This window comes from Gobio gobio, assembly GCF_949357685.1.
Source record: "Gobio gobio genome assembly, chromosome: 21".
Lineage (NCBI taxonomy): Eukaryota > Metazoa > Chordata > Actinopteri > Cypriniformes > Gobionidae > Gobio > Gobio gobio.
This window is the reverse complement of record NC_137117.1, coordinates 20,444,076-20,470,096: the sequence shown is the minus strand read 5'-3', so window position 1 is coordinate 20,470,096 and position 26,021 is coordinate 20,444,076. Positions and strand designations below refer to the sequence as shown.

At 40.9% G+C, this 26,021-nt stretch overlaps 1 protein-coding gene across 1 annotated transcript in view; it reads right to left on the bottom strand.

The window, feature by feature from the left end:
- The window catches only part of camta1a (calmodulin binding transcription activator 1a), a gene marked incomplete at its 5' end in the record, with an annotated part of 163,797 nt that overhangs the window by 74,371 nt on the left and 63,405 nt on the right, over window positions 1-26,021 (bottom strand). Inside the window, one exon of the mRNA XM_079801955.1 lies at window positions 4,557-4,628. Coding sequence (XP_079658081.1) covers window positions 4,557-4,628 — 72 coding nt within the window. The remainder of the gene's footprint in view (window positions 1-4,556; window positions 4,629-26,021) is intronic.

The window sequence follows — 26,021 nt, the reverse complement described above, 5'->3', positions numbered from 1 at the left end:
ACCTGTTCTCTTACAGTAGCTGCAAGCCACAAGTCCTAAGACTTCTCAATCAATACTCAGCTGCTGATCCATGCGACAGCATAAACTTTCAACTTACCACATCGGCACCTCATAACAGACATTAATCCCTAGCCCAGAAATCAATACACCATCATTTCTCTTTTGTGTATTCAGCACCCTAAACAATCCGGCAATAACAAACACAAGCAAACACGGGCTGTATTAATGTCCCCATCCTTTAAAACAGTCTAATGAAGCTTTGTCTCATAAATGACTCTGTCTGGGAGCGTAAGCAACGTTAAATATACATTACTCCGAGCCCGAGAAGTGTGCGGTCAGGGGCACGCCGACTCCAGCACAAATTTGGTGTGGCTACACAAACATCCGTCTATGAATAAATAAATGGAGAGCTGCGCCTGTCCGGACAAAAAGGAAGAGTCTGCCTCACGCCTCGGGCTAATTTACTCCAGCCTAGCGGCCACAAACGAATACAAAGAAGATGACGAGGTGAGCGAGTTCAACTTTTCCTCATCAGATCAAGTCAGAAAATGGAAATGTGATATTGATTTTTAAAGCACAACATGTGCGTGCCGGGATCAACATTTAGTTAATGGCGAGATTTCAAAGCTAATCATAAAGTCTGTAAAGTGCACTTCTTTCGGAGAGCCTGAATAACTGATCACAGTTTAAGTTTGAAGTTTTCAGCACCACGGACAGCGCCTGACATGCCAGCACTCCATGCCAAATTTAGTGGGTCTGACAGCCAGTGTCTGTAAGACAGATCGTGAAGAGAAAATGAGAGCATCCATCTCTCCTTCTATATGAATGCATGCTTGTTTATTTTAATGAGCATGTATGTGAAGTGGTACAGTGGGATGTATACTGGAATACATGGTCCAACTCATCCGGTTCCTCAGCGGAGAAGCCATACCTTGCCATCAATCATGGGGAGAAGGCTCGGGAGGGAAGAAGGAAGACAGAAATGGGGGAGAGATAAACAGAGAGAGAGAGAGAGAGACACGGGGATGGAGGCGGTTGCAGGTTTGCTGCCAGTTTCTTGATTAATCTGGACAATATTCTGTCTTATGAGTCATTTCATTCCCTAACATAGCCTGGCTCTCCTCTCCTCTCCTCTCCTCTCCTCTCGCACAATAAAGAGGTCTCGGCAAAGGCTATTGACCACTTTCTAAAGATCTGCCAGCCTGGAAGACAAATGAAGTGTGGCCTCACATTCAGCCATATTAATATAATAATGATATCCGGGTCTGTGTCCCCAGCCGCCACACCTCAGCCCCGTAATGTAGGATTTGATGAAGAAGGAGAGCCGAGGAATTACATTCGATTAGCACTAAACAAGAGAATGAGACGTGGAGCGATTAAATCAATCAAGTGCGGGATCAGGACAGTCGCAGAGGGAGTGTGTGTGTGTGTGCTGTGTGTGTGTGTGTGTGAGCGATAATATGCCCTTAACACCTCGAATCTCTAAACAGCCATTCCCTCTCCTAGACAGTCTATTCTGCCTGAGTGAGAACTTTTTAGAAGGGCCAACGAGGTGCAAAGCATTCTGGGTAAGAGGCGATAATACGTCCCCTCAGCAGATCTCTGCCGTTATGCAGAGCGAGAAGAGCAGAGCTGCGCAATACCACCGAGACATGCCTAGAAGAATGAGGCGCTATCTGAGGGAAAAGCATTTTAGAGGGAAGGAGTGCCGAGATTCCTCATAGGCTTCTTTTCTCATTACCTCTTCTCCTCCCCTGTCTTATTACTGAGACTTTTCTCAATAAAGAAGATCTAGACTGGATAAAAAGGCAGCCACACTTGCAGTCTCTTTGCTCTCTGTACGCTTCCCTCTTCTTTCTGTGATCACATTCCCTGAAAATGTAGTTTTGTGGCATCGTTCGAGGCTTGACTGCTAACCTTTGTGAATCTGCTCTCAGGGACCTTAAAATTTTGACTAAACAACAAAAGGTCTGGTCCACATTAGCATCTTATTCTGCCTAAGACAGAAAGAAATTAGCTTGACTCACATGCAAAGCAATCAGCTTGAGTTTGTTTCATATTTACACTACTGCTCAAAAGTATGGGGTCGGTCAGATTTTTGTTTGAATGCTTACCATTTTGAATGTAAATGTTATCATTTTAAAAGTTTTTTATTTTATTATATTTAAAATTGATTTCTTCTGTGATGTCAAAGCATAATTGTCCAGCAGCCATTACTCCAGTCTTCAGTGTCAATGATGATTGGGTGCTCAAACATTTCCTATTATTGTCAATGTTGAAAAAATTGTGCAACATAATATTTTTTGCGGAATTACATTTTTTCAGGTTTCTTTGAAGAATTGAAAGTCCAAAAGAACAGCATTTGTTTGAAATAAAAATATTTTGTAACATTATAAATGTCTTTACTGCCACTTAATGTGCCCTTGCAGAATAAGGGTGCTTTCACACTTGTTTCGATTGCCTGGTCCGAACCCCGAGTTCAATTGCTCCCCCCTCCCCCTGCCCCCGCTGGACTGTGTTCAGATTATATTATTCGGGTTTGAACCAAGGTGCGTTTACACCATCAGGGCAGCTGCTGTTTACCCCGTTGCTTGGTAACGACAGCGCAGGAGAAGGTGGCAAAGTGCATAGCGTTGCTCAACTCACTTTCATATTTTTGTTTTTGAACCATTGGTTATGTTTGGAAAGCTTAAGTACACACACAAACACACATTTTATCAAATCATACATCATGAATAGTGGTTCACTTCCGTAATTTAGCACGATTGAGTTCATATCAGCAGCAAGCCTACACCAGACCACCCTTTTAAAGCGGAATCGGGTACAGTTTTTGGGTGCTCATCCAGCATTCACATCATCCAAATGAACCCAACTCTGACGTCAAGTGAAAGTGCTAGTGTGAAAGCACACTATGGGTGTGTTCACACTTGTAGTTCGGTTCGCTAGACCGAAAAAAAAGTCTGCTTAGCGTTCAGATTGGCATTTTTATCTCTGAACCAAAAGATACCGAACCTAAAAGCATACAGATACAACCTGGTTCATAACCTGATTGGTCGGCTTTTATGACATATCTTGAGATGGAACTTACAAAACAATGCTGTGTGCTGGGATAAATGCACTCGTTGTATGTGCGTAGCCTACATATGATGGAATTTTGACCATCTGAGAACTTGTGAAGAGTTATAAAATGTGTAAAGGAGTCAAAACAGCGGCAGGAATCCCTCTGTCACACAAAAAACGATCTGCTGCGAGGAGACACGAAAAACCCACCCTGGTATACGTGAGCATTCTGTCCGTTTTAGGGTCTGTTTACATGTCAATGGTCCGTGTTGCGTTCATATATCATGACCAAGACCCATCTTTTTCTGCGGTCTGGGTCCACTTGTTTGGTGCGCACCAGGGTTTGGATGGCAAAGTTCACACTTATTCAAATGAACCTCATTAACAGAGCAATCGCACCAGGGTTCATTTGAATCCAACCAAACCTGCCAAGTGTGAACACACCCTAAATGTATACATTTTTTTCTAAATGAAAAAGTGTACTGATCCTTAAACTTTTGAATGGTAGTGCAAAAAGCAGGATACTTGATGAGATTTTTTAAACAGACACTGTGCGGACCGTCTGAGACTACTGGGACACAGTGAGGCTGCCACCAAGCCCCAAATACTGATACCAAATGTGTAAGACAAAGTCATGCTGGAACAATTTGCTCTATCCTGGAGACAGAAATTGAGCACCTGAAGCGGCAGTAAAGCAGAACATGAGTCAGCTTAGAGGATACTGAGAGAACATGGGCCAGACTGAGAATAATATTGCTCAGAAGAGGGAAATGTTGCTACCAAAGCTTTCACTTTCCTCTTTTCAAAGTCTGTAAGAAATAAGATGCTAAAGAACTAATGTTCTTCCAATTAGGGGTGTCAAAGTGAACTCTAGAAAACAGTTTTTAATATTAATTAGTGGCTTCTATGGCAAGCATCACTTTTGCTTTTGTTCATGTTTATGTTTTGAGTTCTAAACTATTAAACTTCGGCTGGTATGACCCGCATTGTTAGTGCTGTGAACATTGTTTTATTTTTAATAAAAAAATGTTGAATCAAATTGCTGTCTGATTATTTGGTCCATACTGTGCCATCAAAATGACACAGCAATTCAAAATATGAAAAAAATAAAAATAAATTATTGCTACTGGATTTGAATCGGTGTTTCATGAACGAATGTTGCTGTGAGTCCATCCTTAGTATATATCCTAAAAGCACGAATATCTATCTTTTGTGTTCTTTTAAAGGCTTCATCTGCATGCTATTCCTCTCTGGACCTCTCTCTGTGCTAGGCTGTAGTTTCGAGGTTAGCTTTGATCAGTCGGTGAGCTCAGGCTCCAGCGGGCTGAGGGGTTAACGTTTAATCTCCCTGCCTGTCTCCGTTACAGCTGAATTACACTTGAAGGTGTGCTGCTCAGCTCCAAATGAAAAGGGGAAAAAGAGGGGGTAAAAAATATGATGGCTTCAGAAAAATAACAAGAGTTCCCAACAGGCGTCCAAGTCTCTGGCAGTCCTACCTGTAAAAGCCAGTAGCACCTGCGGTGGAAGGTGGGGATGATGGAGGAGTGGACGTAACAGCCGTACAGACACTGGGGAAAAAACACAGACAGAAACACATGGTTAGTAAAGAACCCTTTGACCCTGTCCCATGGTGTATGCATTAAATTGGTCAATAGTGACAAGAAGGGTATATATTCCAAGGTTAAAACAGTGATGTAGAGTTTTTTCACTGTTACAAAATTGACTACATAACTAACCTACTACCACACTGCTGAAATTTTTTAGCAGCGCCACCACTTTCTATTAGTTTCTCTCCAACACTGCTGGCATTAGTGACTCGTACAGGTTGAGGAGCGACTCTCGCCCATGTGGCCAGAGAATGGACAGGACGCTCAGAGGTCTGCCAGGGCTGAAATGAGTCATGTGATTTTGAGAAGACATCTGTGATGCTGTGCTGTTGCTGGGTGCTGGCTTTCTACCCAAACATATTGTTTGCAAGTACTCAAGCCAAAGAGCTTGGCTCTTTCTGGAATAAATCAAATATCCATTTCTATGGTTACGGCTCCTCTACAATGCACACAGGGAATATTTATTTACCTGCGGAGAATTGGAAAACAAAGCAGCCTTGGTGCATTCACACACACACACACACACACACACACACGCACACACACACGCACACGCACACGCACACGCGCACACGCGCACACACGCACACACGCACACGCACACGCACACGCGCACACACACACACACACACACACACACACACACACACACACGTTTGTTTTTGTGAAATGTGAGGACATTCCATAGGCGTAATGGTTTTTATACCGTACAAACCGTATTTTCTATCCCCCTACACTGCCCCTGTCCCTAAACCTAACCCTCACAGTAGACTGTGCAGTTCACTTTCTGTGAAAAAAAACTTGTTCTGTGTGATTTATAAGCATTTTGAAAAGTGAGGACATGGGGAATGTCCTCATATTTCACCCTCTTTTTGTAATACCTATGTCATACCCATGTCATTATACACATTTGTGTCCTGATATTTCACGAAAATATGCCCACACACACACACACACACACACACAAACACACACACATATATTTGCATGGATGTAAGCACACGTGTACACACGTCTGTAAATACACACGTGTGCAAACGCACACAAAATCACTATAAAATAATGGACTTTATCGGAAGATCTAAGGGAGGTTTACGGAACCGTTATACTGCAATGACAAACTAATGTGGCATAGGATTGTGTGTACAGTGTTGGTTGTGCAAGACTAAAGCAAAGATAAAATCAAAAAGTGTGCAAATGAAAACCACATATGTTGATTTTGATTAATCATAAAATGCAAAACAAGATTTTTTTCTGGAATAGCATACCTGCATACTAGTATTCTGAAGACATGTATATACTCAAGCTTAGAATATAAAAAATAATATACTGCACACTACGGGCCCATGCTGACACTAATATGAATGTCTTTTACCCAGTGTATACTGTTCACAGTGTGCCGATTTATTATATGCACAGAATCCCTGGATGACCTTCTATGCCCAGTGTGATGAATGAACTAGAACGTTTAATTTCAGCCACAAAAAAAAAATTGATCACCAAGATTTAAGATACACTACATGATAAAAAGTGACAGAAAAGACATTTATGTTACAAAAGATATCGATTCCAAATAAAATCTGTTATTTTATCTTTCTATTTATCAAAGAATCCTGAAAAAAAATATTATTATTTCTACACAGATATTGAGCAGCTCAACTGTTTTCAACATAAATAATACAGTAATAAGAAAAAAATATATATTTTTAAATCCTTTTAAAATTGAAAAAAGCTATTTTAAATGGTAATAATATTTCAAAATATTACTGTTTTTACTGTATCTTTGATCAAAAACATGAAAAAAACATACCAATTTTGGTGTATATATTGCATATATTTTCCCCACAAAAATTTATTTAAAAATTGCATAACAACCATTTTTATTTTTGAGATGATAACTTTACACCACCTGCTGAATTAAACATGCAACATAGTGAGGTCATGAGACAATCATGTAGCAATTACATATACAGATATATACTGCATAGTATTAATTTAGTAGTAAGACAGTAATCCATTCAGAACATAGATAAAGTCTTTCTCTATCTCTCTCTCTTTCTATTGCCAGCAGCAGCATAAAACAAACAAGCGAGTGTGTCTTTGTGCTGACACAGGTTCCCTGGCCGTGTCAATGCACTCAGATACTCATGAGCAAACAAACACTATACTCAGCAGAGAATTGAGGTCTTGAGTATCTCACAGGTTCCAGCTTACACCTCTGCTAATCCTGTACTCTCTGTCATCCATTCCTCTATAGAGAGAGAGAGAAAGAGTGTGAGAGGGCCAGGCAGACAGAGGAGATCTCTGCAAAGCTTTACCAGGGGCGTTTTCTCCGAGTAGGCAAGGGAAGCCGTGCTTCTTCATTTCACAAGGCCGTCAAGACGCCGCTGCTTTTATAAGTTCAGCTTCCATCCAGATCTGGATCTAAACATATGAGAACACATTTTTCCATCTCCATCTGACAGATAATGTCTGTATGTGGATGTCTGCTATATGTACCAGGCCGAGCGCTCTGAGTGCCAGTTCCGCAGTATTGACAGGTGTGTGCGGTTCCTTACTGCTCATCCCACTGTGCGGACCGGAGAGTGAATAAATTAGCCCCAGGCAGCTTCTGTTTACTCAATTTAAGAAATACACAAAGTGTTCAGCAGGCATAAACAAGACGCCTGGGCCGTGTCAGACTGTAGCACCTGTCAGAGCTGATACGGGAATCGATGTAAACCGTCCATCGGCTACACACACACACGCTGTTTGCACACTGTCAGGGCTTACACACATATACAACAGTATAGCTCTGTTACAAAACCTAGCAAGCCTGCCTGTTGCCTACATAGGCAGCTCTGACAGTCACTGAACCTCAAACGTGACTGGTTTGGAGTGATTTACTGTAGATCGACAGCAACTTTTTGCTTTTTGTGCTGAGCAAACAGCGCTCCAGAAGGGAGACTTGACTCACAATAGATTTTGCTCTTAGCATGTTGCTAAGCTAATGCCACGTTACTATAAGCACAAAAATATTTTTTTCAATTAAATCGTATTATCAGATATATAATATAACATCATATAATACATTGTATTATATTATATTTTTGAAAAATAATTCTGCTGTAATTTTTTTTAACATATTTTTATTTATTTATTATTTAATATTTATTTAATATTCTTCGCACTGTGTGGACTGGAGATTAAATAAATTAGCCCCAGGATGCCTCTGCTTATTAGGTTTACTGAGATTCTGTCATTAGGTTTCTGAAGAAAGAAATTGTAAAATACATTCACTCAAATTACACAAACAATCCCAGGCACAGGTAGGCTGACCATCTCGCATTCTCCCAGAACATTTGATGATATAATACGCACAACAACGCAAATGAGGAAACCGTAAACCTCTAACACAGACAAGCTTATCAGTAAATCAGGACAAATATTATTCAGCTCTTTGCTGATTCTCTCTCAAGGCTGCATGGCAATGTGACAAACTGACAATGACAGAAGCCATTATTTGCTGTCTGTGGGCTGTGACAAATGACAGCACATCAAATGGCAAGCAATTAAGGCATAATTATATTCCCACAATCACGCAGGACTTCTCTCCATTTCTCAATCTGACTTACTCATCATTTGAAGCAACAGCAAGACTACAAATTACAAACTGTTCTCAATGTACATACTTGATGAGATGAGATTTTGTTGCAAAATGGGCCATTTGAGATGCAAAAAATAGTGGGGTCAGTCCATCTCGAGTGGTTCAAAAATGGTAAAGTTGGATGCTTGATTGAGTGATTACCACTAGTGGTATTTCAAAGCCAACAGTTTTTTTTTTTTATTAAAAATGTTCACGCAACCTTGACCACTTGATATGGATTGACCGCAGTGAAAATGTGTATAATCATTGGGATCTGAAGTGCTGATAAAAAAAGATGCATAAAGACAGCCAATCAGATTGTAAAAGGTGATTTTGCCATTATTTGTGATAGACCATGTCCTCTATGTGCTCTGCTAGGGGTCAGTAATAGTCATCAGAGGGGAAGGACACTTTGATGTTACGTGGTCAGACAGTTGAGTTGTGATTGGGACATGCCAATTGTGCACATCTTCATAGGAGGTGTTACACCAAGCCATCAATCAAGGCAGGCGGGCTGGCAATGAATGCACGGTGTCCAACCTGCCGAAGATGTGAGACTCTCTCATTAGGCCATAATGAAGTGTGAAGGCACTCTTAATCAGACCATGGCATCTTAAGTATGGTGTCAATTTGCAGTTTTATGATGTGACAATATGTGCGGTTGTGAAAGTGGATGCTCACAATGTGATGCGAATGAGAACGAGGCTGTGAGGAATAGACATGCAGTCCATTCAATACATTGTACAGTATTCAATATTGCAAAAAAAGACAAACAAATACAGATAAATAACATAAAATAACTAATACAAATCACCATACTTTCCCCAGAAGAATAATGACAACTGAGACAATTGTTTTGTATTGCAAGATTTCTGAAAGGTTATGTTTAAATATGCAAATGATGCATTATCTGATGAAATGTGCACTAATTTGTATACATTTTCAGAAGAGAAATGTAAACAATGGATAAAGTCCTTTTGTTGACATATTAAAGGTTTTTATCTTTTTCTTTTTTAAATCAGAAAAATACTGTCAACAGCCAGAAAAAAAATCACTATATTTTTAGTAATAATATATAAATATAAATCAGGTGAAGGCTATATAAACAAACCCCTCTGTGCTACTGAAGTGGAGATTTCTTGCTCAGTGCATGAGAAAAAACAATGGTTTTGCCTGTCTTGTCTTATTAAACAGACTCATATACTACACCTCACAGCCTCATATTCATTTGCATCAAATTAAATATTGTGCCAACCCTGATTGAGGCCCATAAGCCTCTGAGGGAAACCAGACACCACAGAGTGTTTCTCCAGTCTCGTATAGGAGCTATACCGAACCCCACGCTAACCTTGATAGAGTTTTGTCTTATAGCACTCGCTACACAAGGAATAATTTATCAGACAGTGAATGCAGTTGGGAATACTCAATCATACAATTTGAAAGCGCATTGGCGACAACTTGATGAATTGCCTCGTAGAGTGATATAGTGAGCCGAGACCTTGTAGATAATCAAGACAAATCTATTACCAATCACTTGAACATGTACATTTGTCATGCCTTACACTTCTTTCAGGAAAACTGAACAGATCTGGGTAACTATGTGCATACATGACATCAAACCCTCACAAGTATGTCCTGGTTATGAAACCTTGTGCTGTCAGATGTATTGCAGAGTCGCCGTTTCACAAAGAAGATCAAGTTCCTGTATTATCAATCAGGCATCTATAAGTAAACCTGCCTAAGGGCTGTGGATTGAGCCTGAGGCAAAGACACAAATATGTCTCCTGTCCTGCAAGTTATTCAGCCTCTTTCAAGGAAGAACGGGTCTATACCTACCTTGCTGAACCCATACGGCTAGTTGAAGCAGTAACAGGCTGTCACTAAGACTCAGCCTGCCACATTGCCAATCACAACCTAACTTTCTTTACACACTGATAACCGCAGAGACTTCTGCACCTCAAAACACTGGCAGAGCTGTGAATTGTAAGGGAAAAAAAGCCATAGAAAAACGGAAATTTCTGTTTTAATGCTGTTTGGTTACCAAAATTCTTCAAAATATCTCTGTGTTCAATAGAAGAAAGAAAGTCGTACAGGTTTTAGGCAACATAAGGTAAGTAAATGATGAAGGTTTTTGGGTGAACAATCCTTTGAATATAAATTGGAATTGGAATTCTCCTTAATGTTTGCTACCTCACTTCAAATTCTTACCCAGCTAGTATCATCTACTAGTATGGGTCATTGGTTCAAGCGTGCCACACACGTCCTGAAAAGTGAAGCCAAAATGTCTCGATCACCCCCAGGTGGCTGGTCCCAGTATAGCTCATAAACCCCGCCCTCTCCATGTAGTTTAATGGGACGTGAGGCAAACTAAACAATCAAATTACACTTCAAATACATTTTTTTTCAAAGATGGTTTCCGTCATTTTAGGTAGTTTTTATCACGCTGATGTTCGTTTTTTAAATAAATTTGGTTTTAGTTAGTTATTTGATGCTATAAAAACGGAGATGTGTCATCATGATTGACAGCTTCTCTGAGTGAAGTTGTCACTGAGGCACCAACAGACTTTTTTCGGGATTTTCAGGAGGAGATTGGAGCTTCAACTTTAAATTCTACATTTCCATAACTGTTTATTTCACACCGACATAATGAGTTGTTCTGTGATTCTGCGGGCATGTGGGCGGGGCCTTGATAGTGCGGCTACACTTCATGCTCACTACTGCACAGACTCAGGTCCCAAATCAGCGCAAGATGTCATATTGGGACAAGATGTCAGCTTCAAAATCAAACATTCTGTTTCTACAATGGAAGAGAGTGAATGTGCGTCGTCCATCTTTTTTTACAATCCATGGTATAACCTTAGCAGTATCATCTCTAGTGAATCATCTCATTGAGTTTAGCCAACTCTTTATCCTACAACACCTCTGCCGTTGCAACACAACTTCAGCTGTGTGGAAATAAACGAAGGTAAGGAGACCATGATTGTCACCACACAAAACCGCCTGCACAAAAAAGAAAACCTTATGGTAATTTGGTTTCTAAAAATACCTTGCACATTGTAAATAAACAAAAACAGTTTATACACAGACCCCGAAAGGGGGAATTAATTATTCGAGCTGGACAAGTAAACACAGCCATACATCAATATCACAAACACAACAATAACACAGAGGAAATATTGTACACCTAAGGCCTTCCAATATCATTGCACACATGGAGAGAGAGAAAAAGAGATAAGGACGAGGAATAGTGTGCGTACTACCCACACTGGTGTCTGTGACAGTACAACAAATGCGTGTGTGTGTGTGTGTGTGTGTGTGTGAGTGTGCACGCTTGAGCACGTCTCTCGGGCAGAAGACACAGTGTCTGTTGATGTTAATGCCAGGCCTCTGGGCTCAGGGCCAAAGGCATTAAGTGGAATCGAATTCCACAAAACTAGCTTTAATCAGCAGGTTTTTAAGGTTAGAATTACCCTCTCTCCTCCAGCTTGCCTGCCAAGGTTAAAGCCCTGCCGGAGCAGGCTGAGGTAATGGGATGGCGGGGTGGCAAAGGCCCCGTGCTCCTCTGCTCCTCTACACACTAAAACCCCAGCACACTCTCACACATGACAAGCATTTGTGGAATACCGAACATTCCAGTTCTCTCGACTCGTCAAGGACAACGCCGACAGACTGAAGTGTGTGTAAATGCTTGTGTAGAGGTGATGTGGATCTATCAACATAAAAAAGCAAATCATACAAGTCTGTAATGACGAGGGTGAGTATGTGACTGTAAACTAGCCCTTTAAACATATAAGTTCAGATTTACTAAACAGGGCAAATTAGTCTGAGAGCGCAATTTTAAAGAAGCGCAGACGGGAGTGGACAGTTCTGCATGTGATCTACTGATGACGTGCAAATTTAGCCTGACAAGCCAGACCCACATCAAGATGTTGGGTCTGGAAACTCACCATTGACAGGGCTCAATCCAAGGGGCGGGATAAACGGTTGTCTTTCAAATTCCCTCTGCACGCAATAGGATAGCGTCATGAGCACCACAACCAACCAGAGTGAAGAAGAAGGTGAAGCCGAGCTAACGTTAGTTGATAAACTTTCGCTGTATCCGGTAGGCAAAACTTCTAACATATCTTCTTTTAAGAATGACTTCAGTGTCGTTCTTTGTTCTTTTCTCAAAGAAAAGCTTAACTCCAAGTCTTCCAGAGTCGCGGCCAAAGCCAATTCAAAAGATTGCTGTTCGCCAGCTTCTTTGTTTACGAGTAGCACGCAGAACCTCCGCAACTCTGCTGTGACGTGCCGTCATTATGTTAAGCCTGCCCACCGACTCTACACACGCTGTGATTGGCCTGACCAGAGTTTGGTTTTTCCAGCTCTCAGGTCTACCGAGAGTTGTTAGACTACACTCGCGGCAAAATAAAATTTCTGCCGCTAGGGTTCGTCTAGATTTCTAGGCTAGCGCAAATTAGCATCTGGTTTAAAACATGCCTTTTTTTGGGTGATAAATAATGCCGCAAAAACCAGTAAATCACCTTGCATGATTCATTTCAATACTCTCCTCCCATAAATGTTGCATCTGAAAGGGAAACTCCAACAAATGCATATGCAATAAGGTCAGCCGCAAAAATAACTCTGTCCATGCCTTTTCAGTGCACTGCGTTCTTTAGTAAATCCTGATAGTAGTTGGAGCAAGCTGTTATTAAACTTGGCACTTTAGTAAATATGGCACCTAGTTTTCTAGGTGACGGAAAGGTTGTGGGAGCTAAACCCACAAGAGTTGATTCGCGAACTACTGTACTACCGCTGTGTCTATGACTATGACACTTTACTCCAGGTTACTTCAAGGGTACTGACTACTTACCTTCCTACCTTACAGAAGGTATGATGAACATATACTGTCTAAAAGTGCTTTTACACATCCGAACTCCAATCAGCCCTCAGGCTGAGCAGGCTCAGAGCGTATAGAGCCATCATTACTATGAGTCTCTTGGTGTCACAATGTAAGGGTACTGTAATAGCCCATTAAGTCCTGCTGTCTGACAAAGTGACTTTGGGCCTGAAGCCTGGCCAGAGTTCTGCAGACAGAAATATGATTCACGAAGAACCACAACAGGCAGCCTTTTTCCCTCCTTCATCTGCTCTGTGTCTTCCTCCATCAGGGTGAAACAAAAATAAATGGCATATTTCTCTCTGTCAGAGAGGGCTGGTGATGCATGAGCTCCTAACACAAAGAACGCAGGCCTCTGGGACTCCGTAGAGCTCGGTTATTTGCGTCTGCGAAGGATAGTAGATGGCTCTCAAACAGCGAGGCCAAATTGAGGAGAGGCTCTTACATGCTGGAGTCAAAAGGAGAGAAAGTTTAAACGAGAGATTAGCTGCCTGAAGGGAGGGATTGTTGGTGTCTAATATAACAATTACAGAAACTTTCATGAAAGCTTTGAAGAGAGTTTATCACTTAAATATGAAGAGAAAAGGCTTCGGCACTCTGTTCCTTGTCAAAAATATCACGGGTATTGAGAGATAATTCCCCTTCAACCCTCTGAACAAAAAAAAAAAAAAACTTTGAAGTACGGGGGAATTGTCTCTCCTCATTCTCCATTCACACCATCACCCTGTCTGAGATCCCATTCTCTTCTCTACCTCCTCCTGATCCCTGCCCACGGCAGGGCCGAACTCTACCGGCGTGCTGAATAATCAATCTGTGTCTCCATCAGCTGTAGCAGGCCATTATTCATAGAACTCTCACTTTCATTACGTAAGCTAATAGAGAGTCAAAAGGATGGTCAGTGCGGGTCAAAGGTCAGGGGTTATCTGGAAACAGCTGATGTTTTTCAGCCTAAAGCCTAAAGTTTCTGGATTGATCAGCAATTGAGATTTGAGAGAGCAAGTGATTCGTAAACATGTCGCGGTAATATTAGACTTTTGAATATGAATCAGAGGCTGGTTTGCATGAATACCATTTCAGAACGTTCAGCGCTTTGTTTTATTTCCATTTGTGCTGAATATTTATGCACAAAGCTTTGCTCCCTGAGGAAACTGTTCTCATGCTTTTTGAACAGCTTCAAATGTGCACAACAAACGCTGAGCAGACAAACACAATGACTGGACTGTGTCAAAATATGGAAAGTGGGTTAAACCGTTTAACCCAACACTACAAGAAACTTAAAGGGATAGTTCACCCACACCCGAATGACTTTCTTCATTGTGTAGAACACTAAAGGAGATGTTTTTATTTTCCATACAATGAAGCACATTAAAAGGACCATTAAAGTGCTTCATACAACTTGTGTGCTAAATTTCAAACCTTCAGAAGCCATATGAAATTGCAGATTGCAAACTGGCATTTGATTTGGTAACAGATTGTGGGTAATTGGTAACATCCTTGTGTACCAGTGATGCCAGTTATTTTTTTTAATAAAATATGCATAACATTTTTAAGAATATTTTCAAACATAAAAAAACCCCTTAGGAATTGTAATTCAGTAAAATGAGAACTACATAAGGGTCTGAATATGTTTACAAAGCTATGCTCATCAGATAAAATCAAGGAAAATATGAATATTTTTTTTGTTTTCTGACAGTGCTCAGCAGTCATACATAATAAACTATATTAGTATACTATACTATACAGTATATATGGATTATATGATGACACTTTTTTCATCCCTTCCCTTTTACTTTTTCAGAAAAGAGCAGGTAAATTTGTTAAAAGAAAGAAAAAGGTTTAGGGCAACATAAACGTCTTTAAATAACAGAATTTTGAATGTTTTAATTAACTATCCATTTAAACATCTTAACATATGCAGAAAAGTAACTACAGTTCTTACCATTTTTTAACGGGATGGTTCAATCAAAAATGTCATCAATTTTTTTCAGCGTTTTTGAGTCAATGATAATCAAAACTGTTTGGTTACCAACATTCAATATTTTCTTTTGTCATACAGGTTTGGAATCAGAAGAGGGTTAGTAAATGATGGGAGAATATTTGCTTTTGAAACACACAAAACACACAAATGGAAGTAAGGAGTGTGATTGTATAAACCAGTGAGAATCTGTAGCTCTGAATAATTGTGTTAGCAGTGATTAGCACACAGTTATAGATCTCCCAGCTTGATGTATATGCTCTCTTCATCTCTGCCGGCTCCCGCACGAGCAGACAGTCGCTCACAGAGACTGTTAATCATAAAGAGTCTCTTCAAAAAAGAGAGAAGAGAGAGAGAGAGAGACAGAGACAGGGAGACATCAGAGGAGAGCGGAGAGACTACTTGATTACTAGCGAAACAGCCAGAAAATCAGACCCTGGGATGAAGGAGGTGAAAAGGATGGGAGAAAGAGAACAGGAGGTACTGAGAGAGGAATGGTGAGAGAGAGAGAGAGAGAGTAAAAGAGAGAGAGAGAGAGAGAGAGAGAGAGAGTAAAAGAGAGAGAGAGAGAGCATGAATGCTAACCAGCACCCAAACACAGAGCAGAGGCTTTATCCTTCACAGGCAGAGGAACACCAATCGCAAACACATTTTCTCAAGCCCAGGCCCTGAGAGAGATAAAAAAAGCAATTTGTATTCTATTCCTCCTCTGCGTCGCTTGCCCTGTTCCTCTGCCTGCATATTTGTAAACACGGCTTCGTCAGAGTGGCTTAATCTTCCTCGCGCAAACGCAGGCTGGAGGTGGTGGAGGGGTGATGGGATGGGGAGGTTGGGGCGGAGGGGTCAAGCGAGGTCAGTACAGGCCAAACCGCATTTTCTGCTCTGGAAATGGAGGTGCATTGCCCACTCACCTGGACTATCCTGCCTCCTATGTCAAGATGAATGTGAAATTGAATTTTAATGATGAAATAGAAAGGACAATTTTTTTTTAAAAATGCATAGGTTTTCTAGCATTAATATTAGGCTACTTTAGCAACATTTTAGTTAAAGACTCGCAAAATATGACTTTCGCAAAGTCATATTTTGAATGGCACATTTGACACATTAACCTACGAAAATCCCACACCACGAAGAATGCAGCTCTGAGTAGACTAAAGGTATGATGATTTATTTAGATTTTTTTCATGTTTAGAGGGCTAATTGGTCGTAGTTAGTTATTAACTAATTATTTCATCTGTTAAACGGGTCGCAATAAGAGTGTGCTAGTCAAATTTTTGAATATGTTGGCCGAGGCATTTTTCTTGTAGTTTTATCTAGCAGTAGTATTCAATGCTCTGCCATCTGTATTTGCTCAGTAGCTTTTCATAGTTGTAGAAGTGACAGGTTTGTTTATGGTCGGACAAATACGTGAATGGGCCACTTATGTTTTTCTAGTTGGGGATACTTTGTGTTACTTTAGACGCCCCTTCAGTCCTCTGCATGCAATATACACACCTGAATACAATTAATCGGCTGCTCTGAGCTCATGCCGTCCACAGAGCGGACACTATATTTTGGAGCATGGTGGAAAGGTTTTCAGTCAGGATCCAGATGGCTGGGAACAGTTTGGGACAGCTTGATATTTTCACAGACTGACAGACAGAGTGATGAAGTCCGACCTTAACTAGCAGGACTGATACAGGCCTAACTAACCCCTTGCCAAATTTTCTCCCAAAACACAAGCCAAATTAACACTGAAGCAGCTCAAGAACAGAAAGGTGAATGGGCCTGATCTCAATCCAAATAAGAATCTGTGCAATTATTTGAAAATTGTGGTGCACAAGCTGTAGAGGGCAGCTCTACAAAATCTAATAATGTGGTGACTAAATCTTTATGTTAACAGCATTTATGCATTTAATATATGTCTGGAAATATTCTTAATAATATATATATATATTCTCTCTCTTTCTTTCGATTTTTTTTTTACGTACCCCCAGGCTACTAATATACTGTACTAATATATTCACTGACAGGACTAGAACATCCCAAACATTAATTTAGAACTATAAAACACGGTGGTTAGTATTATACAGGCAGTTTACAGGGACTCTCCCATACATAATGATTTGTATACTGTACAAACTGTATATTATATCCCCTTTCACTAACCCTGTTTACCACAGAAAACTTGTGGCATTTTTTAAATAAAAAAAGCAATGTTTAGTATGTTTTTAGGCCATTTGGTTTACGAGGACACAAGAAGTGTCCTTTTACACATTTACATTGTAATACCCATGCCATTATACACATTTGTGTTCTCATAAGCAATATATACAAGAACACACACGGACAGTGGAGCCCAGATACAAGGAGACAGATTCTGTGTTATGAGAAAGAGAGACAGAGACATAGGAGAGACAAAAACTAAAGGAGCAAGTGTAAGACAGAAGGGAAGGAGAATGAGAAGTGACACTTCATTTCAGAGGCCCATGTCTGGCTGACTTATTACGAGATGTTTTGGAGCTGGCTTGGTGGTGCATCTGTTCTGGACCAGAGCCTGTTCCCTCTCTCACAGAGACTGGTGGTTGGAAACGGTGTTTATCTGCCCTGGGCAGCAGCCCCCTCTGTCTTCTTAAATATACAGCCTTTCTCTCTGTCTTACTCCCTTCACTATCATTGGCTACCCTCTTCCCACGACAAGCTCCAGCCTGTCCTTAAGTCTGCACCTTTCTCTAATTTAAAGGATCAATATCAAGATTGCCATATCCATTACCATGCAAAAACACTCAGAGAGTTGTCACGTTTTTCTACTTGTCAACATCTACACTTATTTTTTTTCAGGTATACTTTAGGTATACTGAACATAAATATCTTCTATACCTTGTTGTACGAACAATAAAAACAAACAAACAATCAAACAAACAACAACAATAAAACACATTACATCCAGATATAGTCAGGCCTATAGACAAGACACTGATTTGAACAGGAATTTGAAATATATAACTAGAAAAATAAAAAATGAAACATACAATTTAAAACATAAAATAAATAAAAAGAAGAAATCATAACAAATAGAAGGAACCATAACATCCAGATGTAGGCAGGCCTATGGGCACTGGAGTTAAAGAAGAATTTTGAGAAAGAAATAAAACAAAATGTTAATAAATATGTTTAAATTTATACTTATTATTTTATAAGTAAATAAATAAATACAATAATCTTTTGTTAAAAGCTTTTTAAGGGATTTTCAGGGCTTTAAATGAATATCCATTATACAGAGCTATATTTTGTTATGCAGCAGGCTTCACCTTGACTCTGTTGCATATTTTTTTTGTATTCCATCGATCAGCACAGTGACAACTGAAATTCACTGACATTCAGACATCGATAAAAGATATAAGAAAGAAAGTAGCAAAGTTGGGTGATTGAAAGAGGGCGTTAGAGAGACAGGAAGCAGAGGAAGAGGTGGAGTGGAGGGAGTGAGTTATGTGACATACAGTATCTCTGGAGCTCAATCCCCTCAACAGTTTACTTTCCCCAATTACAGATATGGGCCGACCCGTTTTATCCTTGCTCATGAGTGATATGACGCCTCCGTCCTTCAGTGTGCTTCCCGCACTCCAGATGATCTAATGTGACAGAGTGCAGGTGTTAGTTATCAGAGCTTTGCTTCATCGAAAAAAACGGCAGGCTTTATTTGCGACTGAGAGCAGGCTAACCATCCCTGGCTCAAGGTTAGGAATGCTCGCTTGGAGAATGAATGTGGACGCTAATGCCTTTTCCACAAGCGTCATTCCTGTTTCCTCTCTCCTGAAGTGGTTCAAGACTGCTGCTTGATTTATATGCCACACGCACCATTAATCCTGCAACCATGCATGGCTCTGCTGAATAATTGATCTCGGTGCTTCTGTAACTAAATCTGTCAAAACAATGACGCCCCCCACCCCCCCAAATAGCTGCCCCCCACAAATGGCTCGTGGTCTGCTAAAAGTCAAAGCAAAACAAACACTATAACACTAACAAAAAACACTCATATCCAATGAAAAGGGAGGTTGGAGCAACTGCTATTGGAAATTAATGTGCGTGTGTGTGTTTATGTGTGTGTGTGTGTGTTTGTGTGTGTGAGAGAGAGAGAGAGAGAGAGAGAGAGAGAGAGAGAGAGAGAGAGAGAGAGAGAGAGAGAGAGAGAGAGAGAGAGAGAGAGAGAGAGAGACTCTTCCTGACCACAAGAGGGAGTTTTACAGCTATGGTCTATTCTGGCTGGCACATTTACCCACGAGGTGAGGGTGAAACTCATGCAATTCAAAAGAACATGTTGTAATGACATCACGGAAATCATTTCCTTTTGAGAACAGATCTTTGGAGACTACTTTGGATTCAAAAATGGCTATAGATTTAATCTTGAGAAACTGTGTACCGTTAGAAGAATTTAGGATTCTAGCTTCGGTATTTGACCACTATTTATTTTGAAAAACAGTTCCAGTCAAGCAGGCAAAATCAACTGGTAGTGATTCATAGTTTGAATAGAATAACGAGACGCATAAAGAGACACATATATACATACATATTCATACATTCACTAGCATCTGCTCTGGTTTATTTGTGATCACAGGGCATCACTAAACAACATTAATTATGGCTTTTAGTCCAAACGAGTGCACATTTGGAGAAATATTTATATATTCACACATTTACTAAATTATGCAATTAGATTACGCAATTTTTGGCATTCCATGAATAAAATGTCCACATTATGGAAGCTTGTTTCCACCACAGAATAAAACATTTTAAAAGATAATTGCAACTTTTTAATCTCACAATTCTGACTTGAATTGTGATATAAAGTCGCAATTGTGTGTTATGAAGTCAGAATTGCGAGATATAAACTCACAATTGTGTAAAAAGAGTCAGAATTGCGAGATGTAAACGCAATTGTGAGATAAAAAGTCGCAATTGTCTTTTAAAATGCTTTATTCTGTGGTGGAAACAAGCTTCCATACCACACTAACTAACAGGTATCAATGAAAGAACATTTTGCACACTGCCCAAACATAGGACACTCTTTTGTAGGCAATCAAAACCACATTAACAGATTTTCAAGTTAGATGCATCTAATATTGTAAGTATTATAGATTTATAACATCAGATATTATTGTAGCTATAACATAAAGATTGTTAATTGATAATGGTTGATAATTGCCTATATTGGCAAGAGTATTGGCCAGAATGTAAATATCAATGCACCTTAATCATCACATTGCATCTAAAGCTCTACTCGGACGGTAATTGTTTCTCATGTGGATGTCCATAAAAATACATTTGCATGACACCTCAGAGATAAAACTTGTGCATTCGTATGACGATTTATTCACAGTGGAGGGCCGAGTTTTGTGATCCTACGGACCTGGGAACAGTCACACGTTTGTCTGCTGTAAATAAAATGTCATATGCTTGGAATAATAAGAATAAAATCATATTTAATTTAATAATAGGAAAATAATACACTAATTATTATTTAATTATTTAAATCTCTTGTTTTAAAAATAGGAAGATATAGACGGTCTATATTTTTTGGTCTTGTATTTTATCTCAAAATGATGGATGTCATTTTAAAAATGTGGAAATGAGCCTCTTATTCGCATGAGGTAAACATAAAGCTTATTTTAACGTATATAATTGCTGCCGATATAACAGCCTGTTTCAAATGTTTACGTGCTTTTCTTCTCTTTCTCTTTCGAGCTGTGATGAAATATTGTTTTTGTAAATACTTTCCAGCGTTTCAGTAATAAAAGTGTAGGCTAGATCTTTTAAATGCATCCAAATTACAGCGAAGCGCAACGGTACGGTGCTCTGCAGTGGTCAAAAAGGATATAAACAGAGAGTTTTGAATTGATTCCACCCGTAAACTCAGAGATGTTGATTTGGACGGCAATTAAATTACCACACGACCTTGGTGTCTAAAAACAGTAGGTAATTCGGCTGGGGATTTTTCCGCAGGTGGTGGAAGAAAAACACTGACATTCTGGATTCGGACAGCAATAAAATCCCCGACTAGCCCCTGTAAATGGTGAAAATACCTTACGACCCCATGAGAAACAATTACCGTCCGAATAGAGCTTAAGAGAGAATATAGCTAGAGATACAGAAACAAAGTTTTGTTATCAACACAGCAAGCAGAACAGTTCCCATATCCGTCCTCTCTAAGCTGGCCTGATGTTGGCAGTCATAGGGCTCCAGAGGCTGTAAATAACATCCCATGTGCTGTATGGAGCAATACACACACATCACCCACAGCCATCCTGTGCCAATTTGCTGTTTCTATGTCTCAGGGAGCCGCCGCCTGGAAGGCATCTGTATGCATGGCCATTCCAGCCCATTTACATGCAGTGCCCTCTGGACAGAGATGAGCTTCTGCTTCTCTCTCAGTCTGTCTAGTGGGGGGAACGGGGCGAGATGACCCTGGCAGTGACTGCCTCCACAGAGATAGGGGTTTCTGCTAATGACCACAGAGCAGGTCATCAGAATCAGACGGCGAGAGCCGCATCAAAGAACGAAATGTACTACGATAACATCTCTGGCATGAAGCAACTCATCTCGCCTGATGTATTAATTAAACAACTGTTGGCTTCCGACTAATTACCATTTTGTCCCAATTGCAGGAGATCTAGCCAGCGAAGGTGGAGCCACATTAGCGCAGAGCCAATCCGGAAGCCTGGAAGGGCTGCAACAGGATGTGTCCTACGAAGAGCTCGGATTTATACTAGCAACACGACGTAGCTGATTAATTAACAAGGTCAAGTGGATATCACTTTGTGGTGTTTTCTAATGAGTCCCTGAACACAGGCGGAGAACTAAAAAGAGGAGGAGTGTGAGTTTACGGATGGGAGTATGAGTGGAGGAAGGAAAGCAAGTGAGAGAGATAGTTTTCCCATCAGTGTAATGCTCTGTTCCATATCAGTCCCAGCGGGATGGAGTGCTCCGCCGTCATTAGCGTCCACCCACCACTGAATCTAATTAGCCGTCGTTTTGTACTGACACACACACACATACACACAAACACACACCGCCACATGCACACGATCAGTAGATAGGCTGCAGTGAATGCCGATGACCTTTGGTTTGAGGCTGCCGTTACTAAGACAGTCTGAGTGACAGTATGATGAGTACAGCTTCCCTGCTGAGTTCATTCGGGGCCCGCCGTAAACCCCCCTCCCCCACTCATTACCGTGCCGAGATTGTTTAGATATCTGCCATGACAGTGACAATGACTTCAGGGGCCGCTGAGTAGCATGTGTGCACGTCCATCTCCGTGTCTGTCCGAAAAGCACCTCCTTTACCCTTTGGGAGCCTCTTTACACTTTCTAACACTACGCAGGGGGCCTATTACACAGTTGAGTCTGTCCAAGCACAAGCCTGCCTAAAACGGCACTCATGGTGAAATGACCATCTCCTGCACGTTACTTCTGCAGCTCTGCCATAAAGTCTAATTGAAGTGCAAGATTTATGTAGGCAGTCGATGGTCTAGGGGGAGCACCGTGAGAGCAGACGTTACCAAGACGGCATGCAAATGAAAGTCAGTGCAAGCATAGCAAACTCAACAACACAGACAGTGCCCATCAAAACAAAAAACAAAACAAAACAAAAAAGTGAAAGCACTTATGCTATTGCAGGAAAAAATCAAAAGAAAAGGAATCAGACATAAGTTTAGCAGATCTCTGCAGAGTTGGATTATCAGCAAATCCATCAGGCATTTACTTGTTTGTTTATTAAATATTTGGATACTTGATTTTGCTTTCAGCTACTAATTAGAATGTCAAGGTCAAAATAATTAACAAGCTATAATTTGCTTTGGCAAGAAAATAAAATGTTACTGGCAAATCACAAAAAGTCAGTGCAGTTTCACCAAGAAATGGAGACCAAGGGCACATCCAAGGGCAAAACAACTACAAAAATATACATTTCATAAGGACAAATATACACCGATCAGCATTATGACCACCTTCCTAATATTGTGTTGGTCCCCCTTTTGCTGCCAAAACAGCCCTGACCCATCGAGGTATGGACTCCACTAGACCCCTGAAGGTGTGCTGTGGTATCTGGCACCAAGATGTTAGCAGCAGATTCTTTAAGTCCTGTAAGTTGCGAGGTGGGGCCTCCATGATCGGACTTGTTTGTTCAGCACATCTCACAGATGCTCGATTGGATTGAGATCTGGGAGATTTGGAGGCCAAGTCAACACCTCAAACTTATTGTTGTGCTCCTCAAATCATTCCTGATGGCAGGACCCAAGGTTTTCCAGCAGATCATTGCCCAAAGCATCACACTGCCTCCACCGGCATAGTGTATCCTGGTGCCATGTGTTCCCCAGTTAAGCGATGGACACACACCCGGCCACCCACGTGATGTAAAAGAAAACGTGATTCATCAGACCAGGCCACCATCTTCCATTGCTCCGTGGTCCAGTTCTGAAGCTCACGTTCCCACTGTTAGCACTTTCGGCGGTGGACAGGGGTCAGCATGGGCACTCTGAGTGCTCTGCGACTATGCAGCCCCATACACAACAAACTGCGATGCACTGTGTATTCTGACACCTTTCTATCAGAACCAGCATTAACTTCTTGAGCAATTTGAGCTACAGTAGCTTGTCTGTTTGATCGGACCACACGGGTCAGCCTTCGCTCCTCACATGCATCAATGAGCCTTGGTCGCCCATGACCCTGTCGCCGGTTCACCACTGTTCCTCCTTGGACCACTTTTGATAGATACTGACCACTGCAGACCGGGAACACCCCACAAGAGCAGCAGCTTTAGAGACGCTCTCACAGACTTTGGCCCTTGTCAAACTCGCTCAAATCCTAAGGCTTGCCCATTTTCACTGCTTCAAACACATCAACTATGAGGACAAAATGTTCACTTGCTGCCTAATATATCCCACCCACTAACAGGTGCCGTGATGAAGAGATAATCAGTGTTATTCACTTCACCTGTCAGTGGGCATAATGTAATGCCTGATTGGTGTATATTGTGATATTGTAAATATATAAATAGTCCACTCAAACCTTTGTTTTGGTTAAATATTGTACTCATTCAATTTCTCCCATTAATACAGATATAATAAATTCTTCATTATTTACTGCTACTGTTAATTAAGATTGGCTTCTATCACACCAATTCTTAAAAATACTGGTGCGGAATTGAGTGATCTAAATAATTATAATTATAGTGTAGAAAACATGAAATCTCCACTGATACTGTCTTGAACTGCTAATCTGGTGTTTATGTAAACCGATGCATGTTCTACGAAGAACCAGTTAAACTAGCAACAACCTACAAGAATGGGGCAGAAGAAACAAACATGGATGTTTAAAAATCATATGAAAAATCAATGAATAGGCAGGGTGAGACATTATCATAAACAGTGAAATAGCATGAGTGTGTTTGTTGGGAAACAAAGTATGAGCCGCACAGCTCACCTACCACAGGTGGGCAAGTGGGAATAATTGTGTAATTACATCAAATGTGTTCACGAGGACGACAGCATGAATCAGCCCTGAGACACACACACACACATCTGCAGCAGCTCTCAGCACCTGCAAACCCTGATCACTCTCTCCATACATAACGACCAATAAAGCCACTGCTGACTCCTACTGAAACACAGCCAACAGGGAAGAGAGAGCGAGAGGGAGAAGAAGAGGACTCGCATGATAGCACCTACTGAAACAGGCTTCACAAGCCAGCGGCTCCTCGTTTAATGTGTGACCTGTCTCATCCCTTCGCCCACGGTGTGTGTGTGTGTGTGTGTGTGTGCAAGATACTAGTGTGGGATGCCCTGTGAGCAGAGGGCTCTAGGAAGCAGCCTGCTTGACTGTGACTGAGGGTGTTAATTAAAAGCCATGGTGAAGCCAACCAGAAGAGTAGGGTGAGCGGCACAGTGGGCGAGTATAGACTAGGGGAACAAAAAAAGAGAGAGAGAAATGAGTAGCACAAAAAGGAATAAAAAAAAGGGAAAGTGAGAGGAAGCGGGTGAAGGGATGGGGACAGCATGGGGCTAGAGCCGGGGATAATTACTGCTAATAAAAGCTAATGGAATTTATCCCTCTTGTCAGGTGTAAGATGATGTGATTATGGCCGAGCAGGCTGAGGGGAAATTGGGAACTGATCCGTTAATCCCCCCATCCTCCTGCACCACGGACGAGTGGAGGGCCGAGGGGGCTAACAGAGGAGTGGAAACTTAAGAACGAGAACTACATTGAACCGAATGGGAAACGGCCTCGAAAAATAAGTGACATCTTGAAAGTGCCTGTGGGGTCAATGAGTGTATGCACAGCTTATACAGTCCTTGAATCTTTGCATGGAATTAAGAAATCAGATTACTAAAGCTTTCTGGAGTGTAATATTGAAGCCTTCATCAGAAAGTGTCTCCTTTGAAGGCCATGGGTCTTTCAGCAGGACAATGATGCTTAACACTTCTAAAAGCATGTTTGAAAACAAAACACTGAAGCAGTGAATCGAAATTTTGGACCCTTTGAAAACCTTTAGGGAGATAATACAAGATTCATTGCTACGTTCTACTGACAACAGAAAGCTGATTATTTAATTTAATTGATAATCCACTGTAAACCCTAACGCTCAAAATAATTCATTGGTTTGAGTAGAGCCAACTCAAATTAAACACATTACTTCAAACAAATGAACCTTTATGAGTATCTAAATACTTTATTTTTCTTTTGAGTTCTCAAAACGGACACATTTAAGTAATCTGAATTGTTTCATTGTTTTGCGTTTTATGAGCATGTTTCTTTAAAGGGTAACTAAACCCCTGCTCAGAGCTTAACTCCACCCACTGGCAATTTTCAAAAAATGCTGGAAAAGTGGGCAGAGCCCGGCGGA